The sequence below is a fragment of the Cervus canadensis genome, chromosome 6 (assembly GCF_019320065.1).
Source record: "Cervus canadensis isolate Bull #8, Minnesota chromosome 6, ASM1932006v1, whole genome shotgun sequence".
NCBI lineage: Eukaryota > Metazoa > Chordata > Mammalia > Artiodactyla > Cervidae > Cervus > Cervus canadensis.
In genome coordinates, this window is record NC_057391.1 from 87,122,389 (window position 1) to 87,149,233 (window position 26,845).

At 42.3% G+C, this 26,845-nt stretch overlaps 1 protein-coding gene across 1 annotated transcript in view; it reads right to left on the reverse strand.

Moving 5' to 3' along the window:
- Positions 1-21,588, reverse strand: part of SEL1L (SEL1L adaptor subunit of ERAD E3 ubiquitin ligase) — a 57,813-nt gene extending 36,225 nt beyond the window's left edge. Inside the window, exons 1-3 of the mRNA XM_043472702.1 lie at positions 21,401-21,588; positions 16,214-16,251; positions 14,924-15,155 (exon numbers count right to left, since the gene is read on the reverse strand). Of these exons, the coding sequence (XP_043328637.1) occupies positions 14,924-15,155; positions 16,214-16,251; positions 21,401-21,470 (340 nt within the window). The 5' untranslated portion in view covers positions 21,471-21,588. The remainder of the gene's footprint in view (positions 1-14,923; positions 15,156-16,213; positions 16,252-21,400) is intronic.
- Between the last annotated feature and the right edge of the window lie 5,257 nt (positions 21,589-26,845).

Here is a 26,845-nt window from a genome sequence, read left to right on the forward strand (position 1 = left end):
GATTTTTTCCTATGAAAACTGAAATTTCTGTTTTAAAGGCAAATAGCTTGTCATAAGAATTCTAGCTTGCCAAAACCTGTACTTTTTAAGAGGCTCAAATATATGAAAGAATTCTCTTCCATGTGATGGAATGATACACCAGAAAAGAAACTAAAGAGAATCCAAAAGTTTTTGGCAATACAAGATTTTAATCCACTAATGAATCAACATTAACTTAAGCTCGAAGAACGCCCAGGAACACCTGCTTCATCGGTTTGGTTAAACTGAAATATCTTGGTCAAATTATACACTGGTCATATAATGTGACTCTAAGTAAGTTAATAGAAAGAAAATTTGTATTTCTCAGTTATCTTCTCCGAGCAAAGTCACCACAGGGAAACTGCTATTACCTTTAAAATTTGTTTTAAAGTTTTCCAAAAGTTACTGACTGGAGCTTGCTAGTTTCAAGTCAATTATCTCAGGTTGATATTCCTCACAATAGGATTAATTTCAGTTAATTTTCTTTCCATGGAGAAATTCTGTAAGAATTTCGAAGCTATTATTTTAATAACAGCCATGAAAACAGTACCAGTTTTAAAAACAATGGTAATCACTGCTCTGGCATATGGAGGCTGACGGATTATGCAATCTGAGTTAATGATAGCCAGCAATCAAATCTGATACTCAAAAGGGAAAAATGTGCCATTGAGTCAATTCTGAATCTTCATGCAAAAATGACATAGCATCACAATTTATTTAGACTGTGGGAGTAAGATATTAAGCTTACGGTATTTGAGAACTTACAATGAGGAACAGAACACTTTATATTTAAACTGGTAGAAATTTGCTCTCGCAAAGTCAATTAAAATCATTTAGAAAAGCTAGAAAGGTTCCCCCCCCCTAAAAAAACCTACCCTACCTGAACATGTAATCCTTCAGCGCTGGCCATAATATAGGTAAATGGCAGGAACGTAAATTTCATACTATTGGCAGGGGTGTAGAGGGACATTTAGTAACATCTATTAGAAGTGAAAAGTTCCATACACCTTTAGATCAGATTTTTTCAATTGTGGGATATTTACTTATAGAAACGTTCTCACAAGGATACAGAGAGGTATGTCCAAGGAGTGTTTGCACATCATCATTATTTTAAAAACATAAACCCCAAAAGAACTCAGAGGTAAGGAAGAGAGGGTTGGTTAAATCAACTACAGTGCAGCTGTTACAGAGACACCTGGCATCCACACAGATGGACTCAAAGGTTACCAGAGACTAGTGGAGACAGAGCACAGGATGAAAGCTGAGTCCCTGGGGCAACCTTCTATTTCAGCAGCGGACAGCTTCTGAGGAACCGCAGCCCAGTGAAGAAAGTGTCCTCAGAGAAAGGAAAAAAAAAAAAACACTTGGGGGGCCAGGAAGATAAGGACCAAGGACCGCCCAGGTCTTCAGCCATCAGGATGTGCCTGGAGGGGTGTGGATTTAATGGTCTGGAGAGGGACTGGGGCCTCACTCCACTCAGACTGCAGAATGGAAAGAGACGAACTGAAGTCAGTGAACAGAGGCCCCTTTTCCTAGCAAGACTGCCACGAAGGGGAGGGGAGAAGTGAGGCAGCTGCTGGAGCGGCACTGGGGGTCAGGTTTCGGATTCTCTAACGTTCAGATATTGCAGCGTGTTTGAATGTCGGTGCAAAGAATTCAAGTGTGTGGACAGAGAATCTGGCTGCCATTCAGTGAACAAAGACCTCTGTCTGCCCAGAGATCCCCGGCCACTGCACCTCTCCCACCCCCAACAGTACACCCCAAGGGAACTCAGGGTGGAGAAAAACAGGACACTGGGTCTATCAGATACCGCACATCTCAGGGATAATCTCAAGGAGCCCAAACTCCTGCATCTTATCAAACCCAGAAAAGCACTAAAATCATTATTAGCTTGAGATGTCCAACTTTTGTGATTGGCAGTAATTTTTTGATGACTGATACCTGCATTCCCCGCCCACCCCTCCCCCCCTCAACAACAAAAACTCCCATGTATCTTGGCTCTGCCCTTGCCCCTTTGGAGCAGTTCCTCAGAGCCACCTGAGAGGCTTCTCCCATGCTGTAGCCCTCAGCAAGGTCCCTGAATAAAGTATTATTTGCAATTTGTAGGTTGCATGTTGTTCTTTGGTTGACAAGAGAAAACAACAAATGTGGCTAGAATGTTGCTGCTGGTCCTGAATAAAATACCCTGGAATACTTATATCTTTTCATTTTTATTTTAAAATTCAAAACAAAAACATCAACTTCTTGACTCACACAAATAAAGGCAACTGTTCCGGCTCTGCAAATTTCCTCCTTTTTAGAGCATTTACGCTATTAAAGTGTGCTTCCCTGAGAGTTCAGCTGGTAAAGACTCTGCCTGCAATGTGGGAGACCTGGTTCAACTCCTGGGTCGGGAAGAGCCACTGGAGAAGGGATAGGCTACCCACTCCAGTATTTTTGGGCTTGCCTTGTGGCTCAGCTGGTAAAGAATCTGCCTGCAATGTGGGAGACCTGGGTTTGATCCCTGGGTTGGAAAGATCCCCTGGAGAAGGGAAAGGCTACCCACTCCAGTATTCTGGCCTAGAGAATCCCACGGACTGTATAGGCCAGGGGTCGCAAAGAGTCGGACACAACTGAGCGACTTTCACTTTCACGCTATTAAAAGTAGTACAAACAAAACACAAGTCCAGATGATTTAAAGCAAGCCTACTTGAGATAAAGCAAATGGTCCAGGCTGCATATTTACTGCTGACTGAGAAATATGGTATCCTAATCTTGTAAGGAAAAGAACAACTTTATGTTAGTTTCTACAAGAAGACTGCTTTCATCCAAGGTTGAGAATTGCTAACTACAGTTGAGAAATTACATGTTAATGAAGGGAGGACAGACAGATACACACGCTATACTAAGGAAGGCACTGCTTTAAGGATTAAGATGATTTTTCAGAAGAAAAATGAAATGTAGTCAAATGGAGAATGAACAGAACATTAAGTCAGAGTTCATTAAAGCTCAGTTCTCTCTGTGAAAATAATAATTTAAAAAAAGAAAAAGCAAGCAAGCACTGCTCCATGTGCCCAGAAAAAAGGGACAAACTTCAAGACACTTAGGTGACAGGAACTGTCAGAAAGCATGCAGAGTGAAACCTGCTCAGGAAAACTGCTACTGAAAAACAGCGAGGGGCTTCCCTGGTGGTCCAAGGGTTATGAATCCACCGTCCAGTGCGGGGTACGTGGGTTCAATGGTCGGGGAACTAAGCTGTGGGGCAACTTAGATGTGATGCAGCCAAAAAAAAGAAAAAAAAGAACAGTGAGTTTCACTAAATAATGACTGTAAAGGTTCTCTGAGTTTCAAACGTGCTGGCGGGGTGCTATTTCACAGGATGGTCTCACAGAGGAGTTTCCTTCCACAAATAATTTGCTGGACAATCGAACAAAGAAACGATGACAAAAGAAATCTTTAAAGTCAGACCTGCTGAGGGTCACAACCTGTTTCCTTAACCATCTATACATAGTCTGTTTAGTTTGAGTACTAAGTTAAGGTTTGTTTACTCCTTGCCACCCTCTTGCATGTGACGATGAGGCAAAAATGAGATCCTATTACTCAATCAACTTTCTTACTCCAGAACCCAATTTTAAGCATGTTTAGTAAGTTCAGACCCTGTGCTGTTCAAAACAGAGAAAGATGCTGGTTATTTCTTTTTTCTTCTTTTTTTTTGCCTATTAGGATAGCGTGTTTATTGCAAAAAAAGATGATCCAAGCAATGAGAAAGTATATAAACGTAAAAGAAAAATCACACTTTAGATACCACTGAAAACTATCTTTTTCTCCAAAGGTAATGACTGTTACTAGAAAAGAGGTTCATTTCTCAAGTGTGAACATGTTGGAGGGAAATGGCTTTCTTTTACACAAGGGACCTGTGATGGTTAATGGTGCTGCCCGGTGGCTCAGATGGTTGGTTAAACAGTCTGCCTACAATGTGTTAATTCTGTGTATAAACTTGGCTGGGCCACAGAGTTTCAGATGTTTGGTCAAACTCTATGCTAGGTTTCCATGATGGTGTTTTTGGATGAGGCTGGCACGGAAAATCAGTGGATTTATCTGAGTAAAGCAGATTACCCTCCACAATGTGGGTGGGCCTTGTTCAATCAGTTAAAGACCTCTGTGGGAGAATGTGAGGGTGGGATATCTCAAAAGAACAGCATGTATACTATCTATGGTGAAACAGATCACCAGCCCAGGTGGGATGCATGAGACAAGTGCTCCAGCCTGGTGCACTGGGAGGACTCGGGGGAATCGGGTGGAGAGGGAGGTGGGAGCGGGGATCGGGACGGGGAATACGTGTAAATCCATGGCTGATTCATATCAATGTATGACAAAACCCACTGAAATGTTGTGAAGTGATTGGCCTCCAACTAAAAAAAAAAAAAAAAAAAAAAAAGACCTAATAGAAGAAGGGCAAGAAGGAATTCCGCCAGCAGAGGGCCTTCAGTTCTTCTCTGAAGAACCCTGATCAATACAGGATCATACTAGGTGAATTATTTACAATGTGGCATTTTCACTTACCACTGACATTCCCTCCAGTGGCAGCCAGTGCAAACTGGCTAATAATTCTTAACCCCTTCCTCACCACTATGGTTTTTCCAATAATCATGTATGGATGTGAGAATTAGACCATAAAGAAGGCTGAGTGCTGAAGAATTGATGCTTTTGAACTGTAGTGTTGGACAAGACTCTTGAGAGTCCCTTGGACAGCAAGGAGATCCAACCAGTCCATCCTAAAGGAGATCAACCCTGAATATTCATTGGAGAGACTGATGCTGAAGCTGAAGTTCTAATACTCTGGCCACCTGTTTGAAGAGCTGACTCATTGGAAAAGATCTTGATGCTGAGAAAGACTGAGGGCAAGAGGAGAAATGGGCAACAGAGGATGAGATGGTTGGATGGCATCACCAACTCAAAGGACATGAGTTTGAACAAGCTCCAGGCGTTGGTGATGGATAGGGAGGCCTGGCGTGCCAGCCCTTGGGGTTGCAAAGAGTCAGATACAACTTAGTGACTAAACAACTCACTTCTGTAGAGTGAGGGATGGACAGGTCAAGTGATAAGCAGTGACTTCTGAAGGGGCTCCCGCTCCTCTGACGCAGGCACCACGTCCTCCTAAGGACCCGGGACCTGGAGGTCCAACCACTACCATGGGATCACTTGGGACAGAGATGACAATGAAGCCAATTGACTGAACTGGAGAGAAAGGAGCTGGAGTCCTTGATGGCATGAGTCCTGAACCACCTTCTCTATGGAGTTCTGATTATGTGAGTCAAACAAACTTCTGCTCCTGCCAGGGTTTGTTGGATTTTCTATTATTTGCCAACAAAACACGTCCCTTTTATAATGACTGTGAGTGTTTGGTAACGGGAATACCACAGTGTAAATCATTTTCCCTCTTAGTGGCCTCTTATTCATTCATTTTCAACAAATGTTTATTACTGAGATGATACGCAGAAAACAGATAACACAACAATGACTGTTATCCTTTGAGAGGCTGGCCCTTGGCTGGCATCTGGGAACTTAAGATGGGGTGGTGGGGGGGGGTTCCTGCCACCCCAGTGACTCACTGGGCCTAAACTGCTTGTACAAACAATGTGGTTGATGCGCAACATCTATGTTCCTTCTGGGAATCTGTAATTTCGGTGGATGCCAGGCAGAGGGTGATTACATGATTAGTCTCCACTAAAAACTCCAGGCACTGGTCGCTACTGAATTTCCCTGGCAGATGACACCGCACACAAACGTCACCTACGCAAGGGGAATCAGTGCGACCTTCCCTGGTGGCTCAGCTGGCAAAGAATCCGCCTGCAATGCGGGAGACCTGGGTATGATCACTGGGTTGGGAAGATCCCCTGGAGAAGGGAAAGGCTACCCACTCCAGTATCTTGGCCTAGGGAATTCCATGGACTGTATAGTCCATGGGGTCACAAAGAGTCAGACACGACTGAGGGACTTTCACTTCACGTCACGTGACTCTGCTGGGAGAGGACCTTTGTTTCCTCTGGACCTCGCCCCACCTCGCTCCATGCTGATTTTCCTTGCACCCTTTTGCTACAATAAATCATAGCTGTGAGTATAACTACATGCTGAGTCCTCCCAGCAAATCATGGGAGCCAGGGGTGGTCCTGGGGACCCCAGTATCAGCTGGCATCAGACGGGGTTCTTTAGCTCAGGGGAGAATGGATACACGTATCTGGACAGCTGAGTCGCTTTGCTGTGCGCCTGAAACTATGGCAACGCTGTTAACTGGCTATACTCCAATTAAAAAAAAGTTAAAAAAAGAAAAGAACTGTGGTTCCCTAAATCAAACCTGACTCCCTGAACGAGGTGAAACTTTGGGAAAAGAAGGGTAAGGGGCCGGGTATGTCGGTATCTCCGGCACCCAGGTAATGATGGAATTCTCCGTGGTATGCAGCAACAGCTGATCTGTCATCTGTTCTGAGAGGTAAAAGCTACCTGTGCAATTTGGAAATGAGAAATCCAACTCTGGGAGAGCGGGCTCGCTGGGTCCCACCATCTGCCTCCAGCCAGGCCAGCTAAAGTCATGTCTTTGGGGTCTGCTCTCTCCTCCAAGGGAGGAGAAAGGAACCTCCTAAATCCCAGAGGTGAATATGTCAAAATGGAGGCCAAAATGTTAAAAGTTTGCATTGCTCTCTTCTCCAGGAGGAGAGGGGGTGGGGTTGAAATCAGATCCCAGGGCTAGAACTACACTTCAGATAAACTAGGGAGAAAAGGTGGGGGTGGGGGCGGGGGGTGGGAGCGGGCGGAGGGAGGTGGCCCCAGGGACCCCAGGGATGGCAGTTTCTCAGGCGATGTCATACTGCAAACGCTGACTTTACTGCTAGGAGTTTACATAAATTTGCAATGGGGGAGGGGGAACAGAAATTTTTTTGGTAACTTTAGATTTGTGGCCATGACATCTGGATGTATGGTAAAAATGGATATAAAATGCTAAATGCTTGTAACTGCATACATGCCAGAGGAGTCATCCTGGTTGAGGCAAGCTGCAAAGAAGAAATGTGTTAGTGGGACACAACTTCCTTGCTTTCTGCCGCCAGTTGACAGGTTGGAATTGAAACTCTGCATGTTGGAAACTGAAACAGCTTCCGTAACTGATGAGTTCTGCTAATGGAAGATAGGGGTTTTTGCTTATTGGAGCCTCTGGGAAAAGGGAGACAAAAAGAAAAGAAAGGTGCTCTACAGATGGAGATGTCCTTTAGGAGTTCTGAAAAGCAGGTTTCAGTTGGCTGATGGGAGCTGGTGAGAGTGGAGGTCTGTCCCTTGAAGGCTGATGTGTGTATCTGTGAGTGGGGTCGATTTGGACTTAGGGACAAAACCAAAACCTCTGTGGTCTACAGCATCTAGGTTTTGCTGCCAAAGAAAAGCCTCTGCCTTTTTTTTAAAACTCCTGAATTCACAGATCCTAACTGCCTGGACTTGATTCTAAGCTAAGGCCCCACACATCTGGTATAAGCTTCCAGCCTCAGTGGGAGCCGGGAGCTGAACTGAAAGCTGGCGTGGCTGGCTTGTAAAGAGCTCAGGCCCTCTGACCTCTGAGCATCAGGCCGCCTCTCTGCGGTGCATCACGGCTGCTCGGCTGGACTGTCTGGGTCTGCTACAAAAGCCCACAGGAAAGGACTTGATCTTTGATGGGACCGTCCAAAATCAAGCTGCAGATAGAGCTTGTATGGTTCCAATACAGAGCCTGACTTACATTCTTAACTTGTGGCTAGAGCTGCAAGCTGCAACTGGGGAAAAGGGACATTACACCAACAGTGACTTCCGATCACTCTGGACTGGCTGAGTCAACTCCGACCCCCTCTGGAGCATGTCTAGCAAAGGTCAACTCCCTGGGCTGTTTGAGACGACGGACTGATGTCTGACTTTGCCTCCCTCACTCTTTCCAGCTGCGGCACACGCCTTAGTGCAATCTGATCAGCCAATGCAGCTGTCCTCAGAAAGGGACTGGTCTTTTCTAGGCTGGTCACTGGGGAAGTGATGTTCACGGGGTGAAAGGGGTGGGTGGTTATATAAAACCATTTTTATTTTTTAGGAAATTCAGGAGTTTGGTCCTGACCAATCCGTGCACGTGGTATTTTTCTGGTTCGGCTGTATAAAGGAGGTTTTTTTTTTGTAACGCCGTGTGGCATGTAGGATCTTCCCCGACCAGGGATCGAACCCAAGTCCCCTGTGATGGAAGGGTGGTGTCTTAACCACTGGACCCCCAGGGAAGTCCTTAAAAGGGTTTTCCTATGAAGATGTTGTGCCACCTCTTTCCCACAGCCCCTCCAGACGGCAGGTCAGGATGAGAGCAGGGGATGGCCGGGAAACATAGAATGATGACTGCCGAATGGAAGCACGGATTTTGTAACCGCCAAGGAAAGCGAGCAGAGGCCCTGCACCCAGAGAGGCACGGGGGGCGGGGAGGGGTTATGATCCTTGTTTTTCGAAGCTGTTTTGGAAGTGTCTTCCTCTTCATGAAGGAACACCCCCTGGGCCCCTCTACAAGCCTGTTGAGAGCGCTGTGAATTCAGACTCGGAGCCTACGATTACACCTGGCAGGGCTGCTGAGCGGCAGAGGGGCTGACCCAGGCGCTGTACTTTCCAGGCAGAAGACCTCCGATGTCGACCACACTCGTGAGGTGGACCCATTGTCGTCACAGACAACAAAACTCTAGGGGACTGGCTGGCAGTCCCTGGGAAACCAAGCACTGACCTTGAATGACTTGGGTTGGATCAGGAACCCTAGGACGAGATACCTGTGGTGGGCAGCTGCATCATTAGCTGGTTCAGTCGCTCAGTCGTACCCGACTGTTCGCAACCCTTGGACCGCAGCACGCCAGGCCTCCCTGTCCATCATACTGCTAATTAATATCTTGCTCTGGGTGCCCAGCAATCACAAACTGATTTTGGGGCATGCCTGGGACTCCCTGGCAATTCCTTCTGGTACTGGATGGACTCCTGGATGTGCGCCCTATCACGACACTGCCTCAGCCCTAGAAGGCTTTCAAGCCAGCTTCAACTTCCTGGCCAGACTTGTACTGGGCCTGAATTCATGCTGGGGGTGGTGCTGAGTTGCCCAGTCACGTCTAACTCTTTTGCGATCCCATGGACTGTGGCCTGCCAGGCTTCTCTGTCCATGGGATTTTCCAGGCAAGAATACTGGCAACTCCTGGTTGCCATTTCCTTCTCTACAGAATCTTTCCCAGGGATCAAACTTGTGTCTCCTACATTGGCAGGTGGATTCTTAACCACTGGGCCGCCAGGAAACTGATGCCTAGAGTCAGGTAAAAAAGGCTGATGTAGAAACTTGAGGAGGATGCTAACCTGCCTTTCCAAGGCAGACCTTTATGACGAATGGGATTTCTCAGTTGGCTAAGACATGTTAAAGAACACAGCTGAAATGAATACTGCAGGGGGGTCTCCTCATCCGTGCTGTCTGGGTCATACTGATAATAATTTTGCTGCACAGACAACCTGGCCAGTGACCAAGGGGGTCTGTGGGGACACAGAGAAGAGTGAGCGCAGCAGGCCTGAAGTTCTGTCCTTGAAAAGGCCTGTTTAACAGGCCGGCCCTTGGCTTGTGTCTGGGAACTTAAGATCATGGAAGGGTTCCCACCACCCTAACAGTTACCAGTGACTCAGCCCAGCTGAATAAACAACATGGCTCATGCTGAACGCCTGCTTTCCTTCTGGCTGTGTGCGAGGCACGGAGCACTTATGTGACCAGACCCCACAGAAACTCCGGGTTCTGAGCCTCTAACGGGCTTCCCTGACACTTCACACATGTGGTCACAACTTCTTGCCAGGGAATTAACCACGTCCCATGTGACTCCCCTGGGGGAGGACCCCTGCAACCTGTGTCTGGCTTCCCCAGACTCACTCTGTGCACCATTCCCTTTGCTGATTTTGCTTTGTATTCTTTTTCTGTAATAAATCACAGCTGAAGATATGACTATATGCTGAGTCCTGCTGAGTCTCTCGAGAGAATCATCGAGCCCAGGGGTGTAGTCTTAGGGACTCCTGACAGCTGGGAATTAAGTGTGAAAGGTTCAACATGCAGCAGAAGGCGAGTGTGACTGGAGTCACATGAGTGACAGAGATGAGGTCAGACAGGAGGGGCTTGATCATTTAAAGCCTTGTTTGGATTTCATTCTCAACGTGGCGGGAAGCCACTGGCGGCTTGTGAACAGGAAGGAGGACCAGTCTGGCTGCTGTTAGATAACTAGCCTCCGGGGAAAGGGTGCAAACAGGGGCACTGGATAGGAATTCCTTTCACACAAGAGACTCTTAGCTACCTCAGGAACTGCTTTGGAAAAGAGAAGCCTAAGTCTGGCTTTCAAGATGAGCAGAAATGTGACACATGGATCTGGGTGAGGAGGTGAGCAAGGTATCCCAAGCGGTGGGGCGAGTTTGTACAAAGGCCCAGAGGCACAAGCCTCTGAAGAAGGATGATGGGTTTAGTCTCCTTGGAAAAAGGCATATGGAGGGGAAGGTTCGGGAGATGAAGCCACGGAAGGTGGCGGCCATGCGCACAGAGAGGCTATGTCAGTCACCCTGGGGAGCAAGGACTTCATTTCACAGGTGAATGGGAGCTAATGGGAGTTGTAGACAGGGAAGTGACAGGATCACATTTGGGTTTTAGGAAGATCAGTATGGCAGAGACACGGACGAGAGGCTGACAGAGGAAGCAAGTCTAGAAGTTAGCTGTCATATAACCCAGTTCTAACGCAACTGTGACTGCACACACCAAGTCATGCAGACACAACGCATGTTTCACGTACATACGTAAGTCCTCTCACGTACTGAGAACACATGAAAACGAATGAAAAGAAAAAAACAATTACTGAAAAACTGAACAATCTAAATGTTTAAAAAGTTCCTGCTATGACCACACACAGCATTACTGAAGTGATTTTTAAAACACATCATGCTACAAATCACTAGTAAAATATACACTAAGAACAAAAAGAACCTCAACGAAATCTTAAAGCTACATTCAGCGATCTTACTGTTAGTGGTATGGTTGCCATTGTTATTTTGAAATGATATATCCTTTGTTTGTTTGTCTGACTGAAGTAAGGTAACATCCATGTTGTTAGGTACCAGCACCAGGGCAAAGAGACCCCAACATAAAAACAAAGAAGCAAAGATCCTGACGGGTAGAAAGGACTAGCGGCAGCCCTGAAATCCATTCTCTCCTTTCACTGTCAGAGAAACAGAGAGACAGAGGGGTGGGATCAAACCATCTAAGAAACACGCCAAGAGGCCTTCCGGTTACCACCGGGAGAGTCCCTACTTGTGCACTGCTTTAGCTGGCTGGAGCTGGTTTATGCAGACTGCTCACTGTGCACCCAGGATATCAGTATTTACCAGGCATGACTTCCTAGAAAACACCACGCAAGTCATGCAATTATCAGGGAATACCCTGGAGACTTTTGATAACTGAAATAGCTCCCTATTGTGGGGCTGACACTCCACATGCATCGGTCAAAGCTGTCCTAAGTTAAAATCGTGTGTTAAAGTCAGCCAGGGCGCATCTTAAATGCGGCAAGACAGGACCTGGGAGCGGCTCTGGCGGCCTCAGACCTGTGACCTGTGTCTTGTGACAGTTAGATCTTTGAACACATTAGTCAAGTTGGACATTAGGTAGGATCTTGGATTCTTGTGAAATCAATTTGTCAGTCTGACCCTTTGTTATCTCACCTGTAATATTCAATCTGAACTGGAAAAAAATCAATATGAATGTTATATTTCCTAACTCTTTGACCAAAAAAAAAGTCTATTAGTAATGATAACGCAGCTGCAATGCATATCCTTGGTGTCTAGATTATACTCTCCAAAATAAATACAATTTCCCACTAAAAGGAGGGCTGAGATTCATTTTTAGGTCAGGAAACATATAAGATGAATTTGGGACATCTTGTCCCGCCTAAAAAGAAAAAAAAGAAAGTTTAAAAGTTATCTACAATTAGTCAAAAAAGCACAAAGGAATAAACTTAAAGGGACTCTCAACAGCCAAAAATGGAAAAATGTAAACAACAAAAAAGAATGATTACAAAAGAGTAATGCACAGATATATAAAACCCATGGATTTCTAATGATGCTCAAAAGCAAAGCAAAACAAACAGAAATGAAAACATATTCACAGGTCTCTTTTGCAGGTTGGTAGGGTACCAAATCATTATTTGAAAATATTTCAGGGGAAAGAATCAAGCATTTTATCCTACTATATGGACTGTATTTCTGGGTAACCAAATAGTTGATGAGAAGAGTTCTTCTTTATGAAAGAATCCCAGATAACAAATGCACAAGGAATAAGTTAGAAAGTCATATTTTGCAACTCCCACTGAAAAAGATGGATCCATACAAAGAATGAAATGGTTCTCAAAACTTCTGGGCGAAAGGTCAGTGAGGAACTTTCCAATGGCTAGATCAGGCTGACAACGCCCAACCGTACTGACCAATCCCTAGAAGTGGGACAAATACTACATACCTCCCAGGTAATGCAATGGGAAGTATACAACACTGTCTATGAATATTATCAATTAAAAAACAGTTTCACAGTGACAAGAGAACAGACTCCATATGATTGCAATACCTTTAGACCATGAAATTTTTGCACTGTGTTTTATGTCCCTGGATATGTTCCAGTGTCTCCTAGTTTATAGTATACGGGAACTTGAATAGAATTTGTATCCTACTGTTGTGTGAAATTATAAAAATCTTAATTATGTTGAATTGGTTCATGGCACTTTTCAGGTCTATAATATCCATCTACTTTTCTGTATATTTATTGGTATTTTTTGAGTTTTATATTGAAATTTCAACTAAAAATTCTCAATTTATCTACTGAAAAAATTGTGGAACTATACGTAACTTTGTTCTGTATTTTCTAAGTCTCCTGTAAATATGTAATCATACTTTCATAATTTAAAAAATAAAAAAGATTCTAGATAAAAAATAATAAATTAAAAAACTGACTTCAAGGATATAATATAAAACACATTGAGTATAGTTAACAATATTGTATATCTGTAAGTTGCTGAGAGTAGATCTTGAAAGTTTTCTTCACAAGAAAAAGAATTGTAACTGTGTGGTAATGGATGTTAATTAAATTTGTGGTAGTCATTTCATAATATAAACATATATTAAATCACACCAAAAAAAGACAAAATCTACCCAAGCCTTTGGACTGAACTTCTAGTTCACAGACTAGACAGCAGATAGTGGAACAAGTTCAATTACGTTACAAGAATATGACCCACTAGATCTAGAATGTGGGAAGTCCTGGAGTACAAAGGACATTCTTTCTTTAACAAATAAAATAGCACCTGAAAACAGGGAGGGAGGATTGTTACAGAGTAAGAGAAACCTAATATCTCAGTGTGGATACTGACTGAAAGAAACCAATTCCAAGAAGACACTGGAAACGACTGGGAAAACAGAACAGAATCTGGGTACTGGGTGATAGGAATGGGAACAATAGCTAACCTTGTGAGTGTTTTAATACCTGCATTTTTTGTTTCATTGAACAAAAAAATTCTTACTTTTAGAGATGTTTACACAGGTAAAACAACGTGGAATTTGCTTAATACTCCAGGAGGAAAAAAGAGCAAGTGCGTATGGAGTAGCAAAGATGAAGCAAGTACAAGGGCACCGATGGCGGCTGAAGCCGGGCGACGGTGGGCACACCGGGGTCATTACGCTCTCTACTTCTGCACTTGTTTGGAAGTCTCCCGGATAAAAAAAAGGCATGAAAATAAATATTTGGCAAAAACTTAAAAATGGTAATACACATCTGACTGAGGGACAGGAAAAGGAGTGGTTTCAAAGGAAATAAAGAGACTTATTTTTCTGCAGAACTTAGCAATTTGACAAAAATGTCTTAAAATTTTATATTTTACTTTCAAGGTTTACTTTTAACAACTAACTCTAAGGCAACTTCCAAAGATACATTAAAAAAATACTGTTATGGTACATTTACATGAAAAAATATTTATAGGCATTAACCATCAAATTGTAAAAGAATATTAAATAATATGGGGAAATGTTCAAGATTAACTGTTATGTGCAAATGCAGGCTGTCAAACAGTATATACATTCTGAACCAATTTAGTCTTCTTAAAACCAAACATCTAGAAAAAAGCCTGAAAGAGTCTCCATTATGTTAACAGCTGTTACTTCTAATTGATGGGATTAAGGTACTTTTAATTTTTAAACAGTGGTTTCTCTTTTTGTATATTTGCAATAAATTATATTTTTAAAAGGTCAAATCTGGATCAGTTCTCGAGACTGCCTACTAACAGAATAAGCGGGAATGGTGGTGATCTTTGAAATGATAAATGACAGAAGGGTGGTGGGACAGGGCAGCAAAGACACATTAATAATTAATTTTTAGAAGAACAGGAATTTAGCACACTGTATTGTGAGAAAGAGCAAGTCGTAAATTTAAAAATTACAGTGTCAAGAAAGTGAAAATTAGAATTGGATTAAAGTCTTTATGTAGGCTTCAACTGGAGAGGGATAAACACCTAAATCAAATTATCCAGGATGACTGAAAAGATTACTGCAGTGAAAATCCTAACAGTTCTGAAAGTAACCAAAGCAGCACTTAAGACAACCCTCCCTGTCTGAGTTCCTATTCTGTGTGCCGCTCTGATGCATTATTACATACCAGACTCCTGAACATTAATATAACACAACAGCAATACTGACGATCAAATTCAGCTTATGTAACACACTCTGTAAAATTATACTCTACACATTATATGTGATGAACAATCAGTAAAACAGGACTTCTGTACCTTCTACGCTAGCTTTAAAATTCCAGCTGCCTCCTCGCTAAATCAGACAAAAGCAAACAAAACGTCCAGACTACCTGGTGTCCGTACTTTCGTCGGCTCTTCATAGTCCTTGTTTTCTGGGTTTGGAGATTCTAGAAAGCTGATTTCTTCTGCGATGCTTTCCCCTTCTTGGCTTCTGAGGTTGTCTTCCTCTTCTTGAGGAGGTGATTCCAATTCAGATTCTTCTGAATCAAGGAATATCTGACCAGCGATTACTCTGCCTGCTGGGCTGTGGTTCTCTACCGACTCATCTGACGGCACAGAAGTCTGAGAATATGAAGTATTTTTAGTTACCAATAGTAATAAGACTCCCTCCAATCTAATCTGACCATTACTTTCACTAATTCAGACACAGCTCCTTCAGCTCCTTGAACGTGTCCTACTTGCTTGCCTCTACAGACTCTGCTATCTGCCTATCACGTGCCCTCATCACCTGCCTAAACCTGATTGTACGGATTTCAACTTGGATGTTACTTCCCCCCAAGAAGCCTTCCTTAAATCCCCTAAGGCTTGGTTATGGTCTTCCCCTCCTTGCTGCCAGTGTATCTCATACTTCCCCGCATGACAGCCCTGTACTGCAGCTTCCTGCTTCTTACCATTCCTCCTAGTCTAGAGATCAGGGATCATAAGTGATTGGTCTCTTTGAATAGGCAATCATCAACCTCATTTATTCAACCAATCAATTTAAGTGCATTAATAGATTTTGTTTTTAAAGAACTTATATAAGTGGAAACAATGACAGAGATTAAATCTTCGAATTAAAAAACTGAAAAAAAAGAATAAAATCAATCTCTCATTAGGCAGTAAAATGTAACTGCCTTAAGGCTCTTCAACGCACAGACACACACACCACATTTAAGTTGAAATTAAACCTGGTAACCAACACTCTTAATAGAAATATTTATTATTCTCTAGGGGCTTCCCAGGTGGCTCAGTGGTAAAGAATCCACGTGCCAATGCAGAAGCCGCAGGAGATGCGGGTTTGATCCCAGGGTCGGGAAGATCCTCTGGAGGAGGAAATGACAACCCCCTCCAGTATTCTGGCTAGAAAATTCCATGGACAGATGAGCCTGGCAAACTACTGTCCATGGGGGTCACAAAGAGTCAGATGTGACTGAGTGACTGAACATTCCAACAGGTCAGTGATTTCCATCCCACCACCCTCCAGCCCCCAGAAGAATTAGTACTGATGCTAGCTATCTTTTTCTTTTTGAAATCCAATCCTGTTGCTCAAAAGATGCAGATTTCATATCCTTTCTAAGATACATAATTCATGCTTTTAAATTGGGCATCAAACACTGGTCAATGCAAATCTGAGTACACACCTTGGAATCTATGGATTCATCCTGGTTGCCTTCTTCATCTGTAAAGAAATTTTAAGACAATTTAGTTGTCTTTCTTGTTTGGTAATCACAGGTATTATTAAGTGAAGGCAGTTGATAAGTATAATAAATAATGATCAGACACTAGATAATCTAGAATTATCTAAAAATTTGTTGTATGCAACAACTGTTCAGAAAAAACTAAGTGAAAGGAAAAAGGGGTGTTGGGGGTATTTCTTCCTCTTTATCCAGGAAGGACAGTAGCTTCATCTGTTAGACAGGAAGACCGAGAACATCACCACCAAAACCAGATATTTCTTCAGATACCATCCAGTTCTTCTGTATACAGTTAGTCCACTACTGAGAATGAGTTACTAAATTTAGAAAATAGAGTCCTAATTGTGTGGTTTGGGATTCCACTCCTTCTTTTCCTCTGCTCAGAATCTGGAGTTACTGTAGCTTATTGTAGTGATAACTAGCATTTTATTATTCACTAAGACTACTAAAGATGGACATTAAGAATGATTAGCAGAGTTGCCAAAGATTGTTAGGATTTGTGTTTGACTTCACTGAAGATATAACCAGATATGTGAACTGAGAACATCACACTATCATGTATCCACTCACGTGAGATCTACTTATTAGGAAATCAATAGCCTATATCACATTACCAATAAATCCAATCACTACTTGTATCTTTCTTCCAAATTTATATTAGCTGTTTTGGCTTTGTCAGATTACATTAAGATTACTTCTGTTATTCTCTCTGGATTTCTCTGTTGTTACTTCTATTCTAGCTGCCTGTTATTCTTTTTACTGCCTTATATAAACACATTCAGCAACCCAACTGGCCATTCGCAAATATTTGATCTTTGTATGCCAGTTAAAAAAACAAGTGTCAGATATCTTTAAATTTCCTTCTTACTCACTTCAGTATTGCCAGCTCCTTAAGTTATGTGAGAAATTAACCATAGGCAAAAATGTTAAATTTCCTTCTTACTCACTTCAGTATTGCCAGCTCCTTAAGTTATGTGAGAAATTAACCACAGGCAAAAATGTTATAAACTATGTGATTTTTACTAGAAAATGTGGTGTTATGGTTGCCATTTACCTTTACTTCATATGATTATACCTAACTATTATTGGTAACTTGTAACTCTTCAAAGTACAGCAAAAACATGTTTTGGAGTTTGTGTTAGCAAAGCACTGAACTAAACTTTTAAGAAGTATAACCAACTCATTATGTACCAAATACTCAACTCTATTTCAGGTTTTGTTTCCTTTGACAGAAATCGGTCTACTGGTGAGGTTCTGCCACATATAAAAGTGCTATGAATTCAAAGAAAAATGATAGTTATTTTCACATTCACTACTTTTAGATTACCTTCCAAATATTTTTTTCTGGTGGGTGGGGAAAAGAAGAGTACAACATATATCAGTCCCATAGGGCCTATAACATTTAGGTTTATAGGCAGTGATGTCAATTAATAAACAGTCACTCTTCAGGCTCACTTCTTCACAAGTATTACCCAAAGCCCAAGTTCTAACATATGGTTCAAAGTCCATTCTCAGCAAATCTTTGCATAAAGGAAAAAAATTCACCTCTAATACACAACTACATTGTATATGTGAATGTATCTAATTAGTCATAAACATTAACTAGTTAATATATCAAGGGCAGACATTAAATGTGAAATGTATAGGGTATACACCCAAATTCTGAAACTTGCTATTAGTCAGAACTCTAAAATCATTAACCACCCAGCTGAGTACCCTGCCACAACAGGTCACGTATGTAGCTAATAGGTAAATAATATAGATGCCTATAAATAAATTATAAAAAATGTACATTTGAGACACTACAAGCTGTTAGGCATCAGAGTAGCAGGATATGTTTTTGAGCTCCCAGAGATATGGGAACTTGTGACATCAGGGTTATTTCATACGAATTGCATCATGCCTCTCCTTCTTTTGTCTTTTAACAAACCAGGAATATATATTCAGGTTACTGGCAAATTAAAAAAATTCTCAATTACTAAACTGGGAAAGCCTACTCCAGATGGTAATCTGAAAGCATCAGCTATTTTCTTTTTCAAACTGATATGTCCATTCACATAATACTTTTTAAGTAAGTTTCTCATAACCTAGAAACTTATGATAGACAGTCAGGTAAGGATGAAAAATACTGAAGTTATGTATAAATAAAAAGAATACAGTAGTGCTTTGATCAGATTACATTATCAAGCAAGAAGAAAAATGTAAAAAGGATACAGTGAAGAGTTAAGGACTTCTCACTAAACAGTACTGTATCCAAATATCATGGTTTACATTACTCTGGTAATCATACCCCTTGCTTTGAAAAAGACCAATTTTCAGTTTTATAATATTAGTCAACACAACTGCAAAATATCAAGGATCATCTTTCAAGGGAAAGTGGTCACTACAAATTCATCTTCTAACTTGTCATGTAGATTAAACAGAGACGGATACACTTTTAAACACAGAAAGTCTGGAAAGTTTAGTGAAAAGAGACCAGACAGCCTGTTTTCAGATTTGCCACTGAAATCTGTGCAGATCCTAGGATACTGCTGATTCTTAACTACTCCAAATCCAAGGCCTGGACAATTAGGCTCAAAACCTGGCTTCATGGCATGTCAATGTTACACACGTGGTTCAATATGGCAAGCTTGCTCAGCCTTCTTATCCTCAAGCGTCAAAGGGAAGAATATCACCTGCCCTGTTGACTCTCAATAAAGTTTTAAGGAACAAAAGAAGAGTGAAAGGAAACATATTTTGCAATCTGAAATATATGGTGTAACTATTACCTGAAATACCTAGCGTTGGACCATATTCACAAGACTCCATAATATTATTTGGCATTAAAAAAAAAAACAGAAATGAACAGTAAATCATTTTAACCAATAAGCCACTTCCTGTCAAAAACACGAAAACATGTGAGAAGTTAAAGCATGTTTCACTATAACCTGGAGAAAACAAAGGAGAAATATCTTTTAAATCTCCTCCTTTAAATTTATTTATTCCGAAGGAAAAGAAAATGTTTCTTAAAAAAGTACGAAATTTTTACACGGCTTCAAGGTAAGTAGGTAACAGCTACTAACAACGACAGGACCAAGATTCCTTCAGCTGGGTGATCAAATTCTACCTGGCAAAAAATGCGACTCGCCCCGGGTAGCTACTAACAGTCAAACATTTTAAGTCAACACTAAATTGTGAACGAAGCAAAACTTTTTAAGCTAAAAATGAGGCCAACACTTTGTAAATAAGCAATTTAACGAATAAAAAAGCCAACTGAAAGTCCATGTACTCCATTTATAAAACTATCTCACTTAAGTGTGCTATCATCTGCTCTTCATGTCAGCATGCACATCTACATTGATCTAGTTCGGGTTAAGCAAGGCTTTAGCCTCTACCATAGAAATGTTTTGGCAGTTTAACCATGATAGAAATCAGAGCAGATGTTTTGTGAACCTAGTCTTTTGCTTATATCAACACAACCCAAAGATTTAACAATTTATTATTAACAGTCTTCTATTATAATCTACCGGGAATCCCAACTGTTGATGAAAAGACTTCTTCAATCATCATCTCCACTGACATGACACTTTGGATATGTGAAATCAGGTCAAAAGAAAATGCAGGAAAATGTTTATATGCCTTTTCTTTAAATTCTGCAAACTGAATTGGAGGGATATCAATTGTGTTCTTTAGTAGTTCTTACACTTTAGTGTGAAGAATCACTTGTGGAGCTTGTTAAACAACAGATGCCCTAACCCGTTCAAGACCTAAAACTGCATTTTTAACAAACACATAAGACGAATTATGATGCAGGTGGTTCCTGGATCACAGGGACTCTACAGCACTGATCACAAACTTCCTTTGATCGGATAACTACTAGCAGTGCTTCAGGAGTTACACAGAGTTTTAAAGATTTGGTCATGAACACAAATCAACAAGAACAGGGGAGGCGGGAGCAGACTTTAAAGCATGATGTTGGCAGTAAAGTAACTGGCATATGCTTGTTGCTTTTGAAATGGTGTCTTACACCACATTATGGATAGAATTTTAGGTTTAGATCTCTTATTTTAGAAGCAGAATGACGTTACAGCACTGACTTACAACTAGGACAGATAATTTGAGGATTCAAATAACCATCTGGGAAATTTTCTGTTGGGAAAAAAAAAAAAAAAAAAAGCGTTGACATTTATACCCTGCCTTGTTCCAAAAAAATTTAAAGCCACAGAACAGCTGTTTTGTTAACTGAAACCAATTAAAATTCAAAAGCTTTACTGTACTAATTCTTTCTTTACCAACACTTAGAAACACTAAGTGCTCCTTTACCAACACTCTCAAAACTGACATTTTCAGATGTTGGCAGATTAAGCTATTAAAGAAGGGAAACGATAATTTCCACAGTCAGGGTATAAATCAGCTAATTGGGAAAACAATTCAAAGGCACTTGAATCTATTTATGTAAAAAAAAAAATTAAATCTAGAGGTTATCCATTTTACACTAATGAAAAAAAAAAACACCCAGTTCTTTCTTTTCTTGAAAAATGACCGTCAGCAAACATGGGGCAGCTCAGAAACCCTGTGACACAGTTAAAAAAAAAAAAACAACACAAAAATACCACTTTCTCAGGAATTATTTCTTTAAAAGGGGTACCAGAATAGGCATGATCACATCAAAAGCCTTCGTTCGCTTTTTTTTTTTTTTTAAATAAACAAAGAGACAGGATCATCTGAGGTGCCATGCAAACCCAACCAACCACTGTCAACATCCTGCTTTTTTGATGGACCCGGCTCTGCCGAGGGGACAAGCTCAGATTGTGCGAAGTTTCTAAAACGACGGAACACAGTATCTCCGTGGCAGTCGTGGGTCTCTAAGCTGTCGGGGTTCATGCCCATCGACTCCGTTCTCCTTCCTAAGGAGTCGTGCAAGTTTGTCAAGTGAGGAGAGGCGTGGGCAGTGGGTCGGGGGGCACCCTTCTCTTCCTCCCCTCGCAAGATCTCCTCAACAGCCACTCTGGCCCCGGGCATCCCAAACCCAAGAGAGGACCGTGAGTGACAAGCCAGGGAGAGGCTGGAGCCCCCACGGCCCTGCCCCGGGAAGGAGGCCGGAGCGGGGGGCGGTGGCTCCCGGCCTCCAGTCCGAAGGGGGCGGATACTGACCCGAGGACGCCAAGGCCGAGCCCAGCAGCACTGCCCAGAGCAGCAGCGTCAGCCCGAACCGGACCCGCATCCTGCTCCCAAGGGCCGCTGCCACCCCCCGGAGCTGTCTCTTCCGCCTCGGCCACCACCAGCTCAGCCTCCTCCTCCTCCGCCGCCGCCGCCGCCGCCACCTCCGCCTCGCCGCTGCGCTTCCTGCTCTGGTCTTCTTCCTCCACCCCTTCCCAGACCTCCCTGCCCCAGCGGGCAGCCAATACGCGCCCGCCGCCGCGTACGCCTCGCCCAATCGTCGCGGCCCTCCCCGCCCACCTCATTGCCCCGCCCCTGAGGTCAAGGATTCGACCAATCGCGACGCGCAGTTCTCACACCGGCTTTCTCGGTTGGACCACGGCCTCAGCGACATGGCCCCAACTAATTGGTGAGCTCCTTGGTTTAACCATCCCGGAATCGGAGCGAGAGTCCGGAATTGGACGAGGTTAGTCACCCTAGAGACTACAATTCCCACAATGCACTTCATGGGCCTCTCGCTTTGGTATGGGCTCCTGGGAAACGTAGTCCGTCGCGGGGCAATATCTAAAAGCCCCGGTTCTGTAGAAGTTAAGAGAGCTTAGCTAACACCTGAACCAGACGCCCTCTCAAGGCCATGAACCCAGAGGTTTTTTTTTGTTTTTTTTTTTTTGGCGCCAAGTAAATATCAAGAAGGGGCCTCTCAGGTGGCGCTAGTGGTAAAGAATCCTCCTGCCAATGCAGGAGACCTGGGTTCGATCCCTGGGTCGCAGAAGCACCCCTAGAGGAGGAAATGGCACCCCACTTCAGTATTCTTACCTGGAAAATTCCATGGACAGAGGAGCCTGGCAGGCAACAGTTTGTGGGGCCCTCAAAGAGTCCCCCGGGACTGAGCGACCGAGTGCACACACATTATAAGGTTAAGAGTTTGTAGTGTGTTAAGCTCTTCTTACTCTTAGTTTTATTTAGAGTTTGGATTGAGCATAGTGATAACAGCACTGAGGAAAAAATACAAGGGCTAGACTGAGCGAGGTGTTTCTTTTTAACTTAAATGAAACAGTACCTGGTATAGGGATACCAGGTTGGCACTCACTAACCGGCCTCCTTGCCCCTAAAAAAGGAAAGGAAATAAATCCTACCAGGTACCAGAAAAAACATCAACTTCTGCTTTATTGATTATGCCAAACCCTTTGACTCTGTAGATCACAGCAAACTGGAAAATTCTTCAAGAGATGGGAATACCAGACTACCTTACCTGCATCCTGAGAAATCTGTATGCAGGTCAAGAAGCAACAGTTGGAACCGGACATGGAACAACAGACTGGTTCCAAATTGGGAAAGGAGTACATCAAGGCTGTATGTTGTCACCCTGCTTGTTTAACTTACATGCAGCATACATCATGTAAAATGCTGGGCTGGATGAAGCACAAGCTGGAATCAAGATTGCCAGGAGAAATATCAATAACCTCAGATATGCAGATGACACCACTCTTATGGCAGAAAGCGAAGAAGAACTGAAGAGCCTCTTGATGAAAGTCAAAGAGGAGAGTGAAAAAGCTGGCTTAAAACTCAACGTTCAAAAAACAAAGATCATGGCATCTGGTCCCATCACTTCATGGCAAACAGATGGGGAAACAATGGAAAGAAACAGTGACAGACTATTTTCTTGGGCTTCAAAATCACTGCAGATGGTGACTGCAGCCATGAAATTAAAAGATACTTGATCCTTGGAAGAAAAACCATGACCAACCTAGAAAGCATATTAAAAAGCAGAGACATTACTTTGCTGACAAAGGTTGATCTAGTCAAAGCTATGGCTTTTCCAGTAGTCATGTATGGATGTGAGAGTTGGACTGTAAAGGCAGCTGAACACCAAAGAATTGATGCTTTTGAACTGTGGTGTTGGAGAAGACTCTTGAGAGTCCCTTGGACTGCAAGGAGATCCAACCAGTCAATCCTAAAGAAAATCAACCCTGAATATTCATTGGAAGGACTGATTCTGAAACTGAAACTCCAATCCTTTGGCCACCTGATGCGAAGGATAGACTTATTGGAAAAGACCCTGATGCTGGGAAAGATTGAGGGCAGGAGGAGAAGGGGATGGCCAAGGATGAGATGGTTGGATGATATCACCGAGTCAATGGACATGAGTTTGAGCAAGCTCCAGGAGTTATTGATGGACAGGGAAGCCTGGCGTGCTGCAGTCCATGAGTCGCAAAGAGTCAGACACAGCTGAGCAACTGAACCAACTAACAGATCATGTCAATGCTACTTATTTTTACAAGGGTCACCAGATAATAATAATCTGGAAAAGGGGGTCAACAGTCTTTGAAAAACCCTTTCACACATTTGTGCTCATCCCTCTCCTTTTGTCAAGTCACATTGTCCTCTTCATTGACTACCTAGGTCTTAGGTTGACTAGGTTCGGGTGTCTAGGTTGACATATTTGGAGATAAAGGTGACAGTGATTACATTGCGGAAGTGGAAATAGTCTTGTGTGTTCAGTACCAACTCTAGTATGCTCTCACGAGGAAGCAGGGCAGAGGCTTAATGTTCCTGCTCCTTCATCAAATTGTGTCATTCTGTTTTCCTTAGCATTCACCCACAGTCAGCTGTCAGGTCTGGAACTTAGACATTCTGAGTTCGGGATTTTGGAGAAGTTCACACTGGACACGAATCTTGATACCGTTTGTGTTCCATCTTCTCTGATGAAGAGTCCTCTTTTCCAGGAAAAGGATAAAAAAAAATGTTGTTCAACATTCACACTGGAGAGGATGAAGGACAAATACTGTCCCATGAAAAAGAGTTCTCTTTTCTAATACTGTCTTACCACAATTCATCTCTATTTTTGTCACTAACAGTGCTTCCTTAGGGTTCCTCTGATTTTAAATTATAGAGTAAAATCTAGTATATTATGTGGCCATTTCCCCCTTTCTCACTGAAAGCTTCCCTGCTGGCCCTCATTTTCCCTACTTGCTTGATGCACCTGAGTTCTAGCCATATTCACCAACACCATTCTTTCTTTTCTCTAACCTAAACTACATACCACGGCCAGATTAATTTTCCTTAAACACTGCTTTCATCTGCTTTTTCAAAATTTTCCAATGACTGGCTTTGTCATAAAATAAAAAAAAAAATTAGAACTTCTACTGCCAAAATAGGAACTTGTACAAACCGTTCTACTTTCTTGGGGGGATTATTGGGAAAGAAACTTCTGCCTTCCACAAGAGAAGCAGTGATTATCTGATTGATAAGATTGAGGAAAGCTCACTGCTTGGTTAAGATCTAACTTCATCATTTTTCATCTTTTTTCTTTACTGAGTGCTTCTTACATTGAAGGCCCTGTGCTAGGCACTGCAATGACAAATTGCCAACTTCTCTTTTACTATCTTCTTGACTTCTGCATTAACACTCTCTTGTTTTCTCTTGGGCTCCTTTGCCATCTGCCCATTGCTCTGCTGCTGCTTCTTAACCACAACCCTGGCATCTTCCCAGTTTCACTGGCATTTCATCTTAGCTGAGCCTTCTCCTTTCAGGCCAGTCTTCATTAATCCTTATTTCTCTAAGTGTCTGCGGAACAGTCACAAACTTGCCTTTTAAATTGGTGGTAGTTTGCTGAGAACAAAGACAATTATACAATTAAGTATATAGGTATATAGCATTGAACTTGTCATCTACTGGCCTTAGATGATTATTCGTTGATTAATGATGTGTGTGCTCAGTTTTGCATTGTGTCCAGCTGTTTGTGACCCCATGGACTATAGCCTGCCAGGCTCCTCTGCCCGTGGAATTTTCCAGGCAAGAATATTGGAATGGGGTGCCATTTCTTCCTACTCCAGGGGAGCTTCCAGACCCAGAGATTGAACCCAAGTCTCCTGCATTGGCAGGTGGATTCTTTACTGCTAGTGCCTCCTGGGGGGCCCTGATTAATAGATACACCTTACCAATAAAGTGTTCTAACAATATTTTCAAAACACATGTTGTGTACCATAGATTAAACTTAAAATATCTACCATAATTTTATCTTACAGGAAATATTAAGGAGCCCTTGTGCCCCTATTACACAGGAAATTTACTTCACTCCTATTCACCTCATCTGAAAAACAGATACGTTGATCATTCCCTCTTCACCAGGTCACTAGGTCTATTGTGAAGTTCAAAAGAGATATGGGGTGAGGAGGAGTGATTTCTTCATTATAGAATGGCCTACACACGTTATTTCTTACTGATTCTTTGAGGCAAAGGAGCAAAACAAGTTAAAATTAGTTTTTATTAAGACTGATAAAGTTAGCTTTATTACCTTAATTTGAAAAGGGTTTAGAGCTACTAAAGCTATTGTCTTAGGTCAGCAATGAGTTACTGACATGTTCTGAGACCTTAAATCCCTGGGGAAATTCCAAGCCTCCTGAGCAGGTCTATAATATGGTGTGGGAAAGCCAGGTTTATTTTGTCAGCCTGCTATCTTGCATGATGATTAATTAGTGAAAAGTTTATAAATTTTCCATGGCTTTATCCAGATTGAGCATACACTCCTCAAGGTTTCCTGCCAACATTCCCAGTTAAGTTGTATACTCAGTCAATTTGCACAAAATGTTAGCATTACTTATTAATTCATAGACTGCTTTACTATTTGCTCAGCTGTCTGTACCCTGTTCTACTTGCTCATGTCAGTGTTCTAGGTCATTGTTACAGATTTCCAAGTTACAGAACACCTTTTTGCTCTGCATTACGACACAGCATAGGACCCAGAGGAGGTAGACAATAAGTGGCTTGTTATTCCATTGAAATTGATGTGACCTTATTCTATTGAAATGAATCAAACAATCCACAACTATTCAGAACCTCCGGAATGTGTTGAACACGTGAATCAGCTTGCTCTTCGTTTAAAGATGGTGAGATAGCCCTCAGAGCCTTTTCTTGAGAACAGAGTGGTGATCAGCATCTCTAGTCAAGTATCCTTACCCGTGTTATTTTTAGAGATCTATTTGAGTTGGCAAAAATGTGTGAAGGCTCCAGTGCTTGAATTATCAGATCCGCCAGTGCAGAATTAGGGAGAGATGAGGAATTGTAGGTTTTCCCCTCGGGGCTTGGAGAAGAAGGTACTTTCTTTCAGGTAGATGAGGGGAATCAGAATCATTATTTTTGTGTTTGTTTTTCATGGATAAATGAAAATATAGGTCCTTGCATCATATTGTAAGGTAGAACCTGGCATCTCTTTCTGTACATTCTGAGCTTCTTGAGTAAGTGGATAACGGTTTTATATCCCATTGTATCACCTGGAATTCCAGACTGTATATGGCAAGTCAATAATTAGTAATCAAAACAAACAAGCTTTAAATGTTTCAGTCACTTTCTGTGATTATAACTGTCTCGTAGAAGTCAAGTGTAGATCCCAGATTGCAGAGAAGTGTATGCTTCTAAGTGTGTATACTACCAAACTAC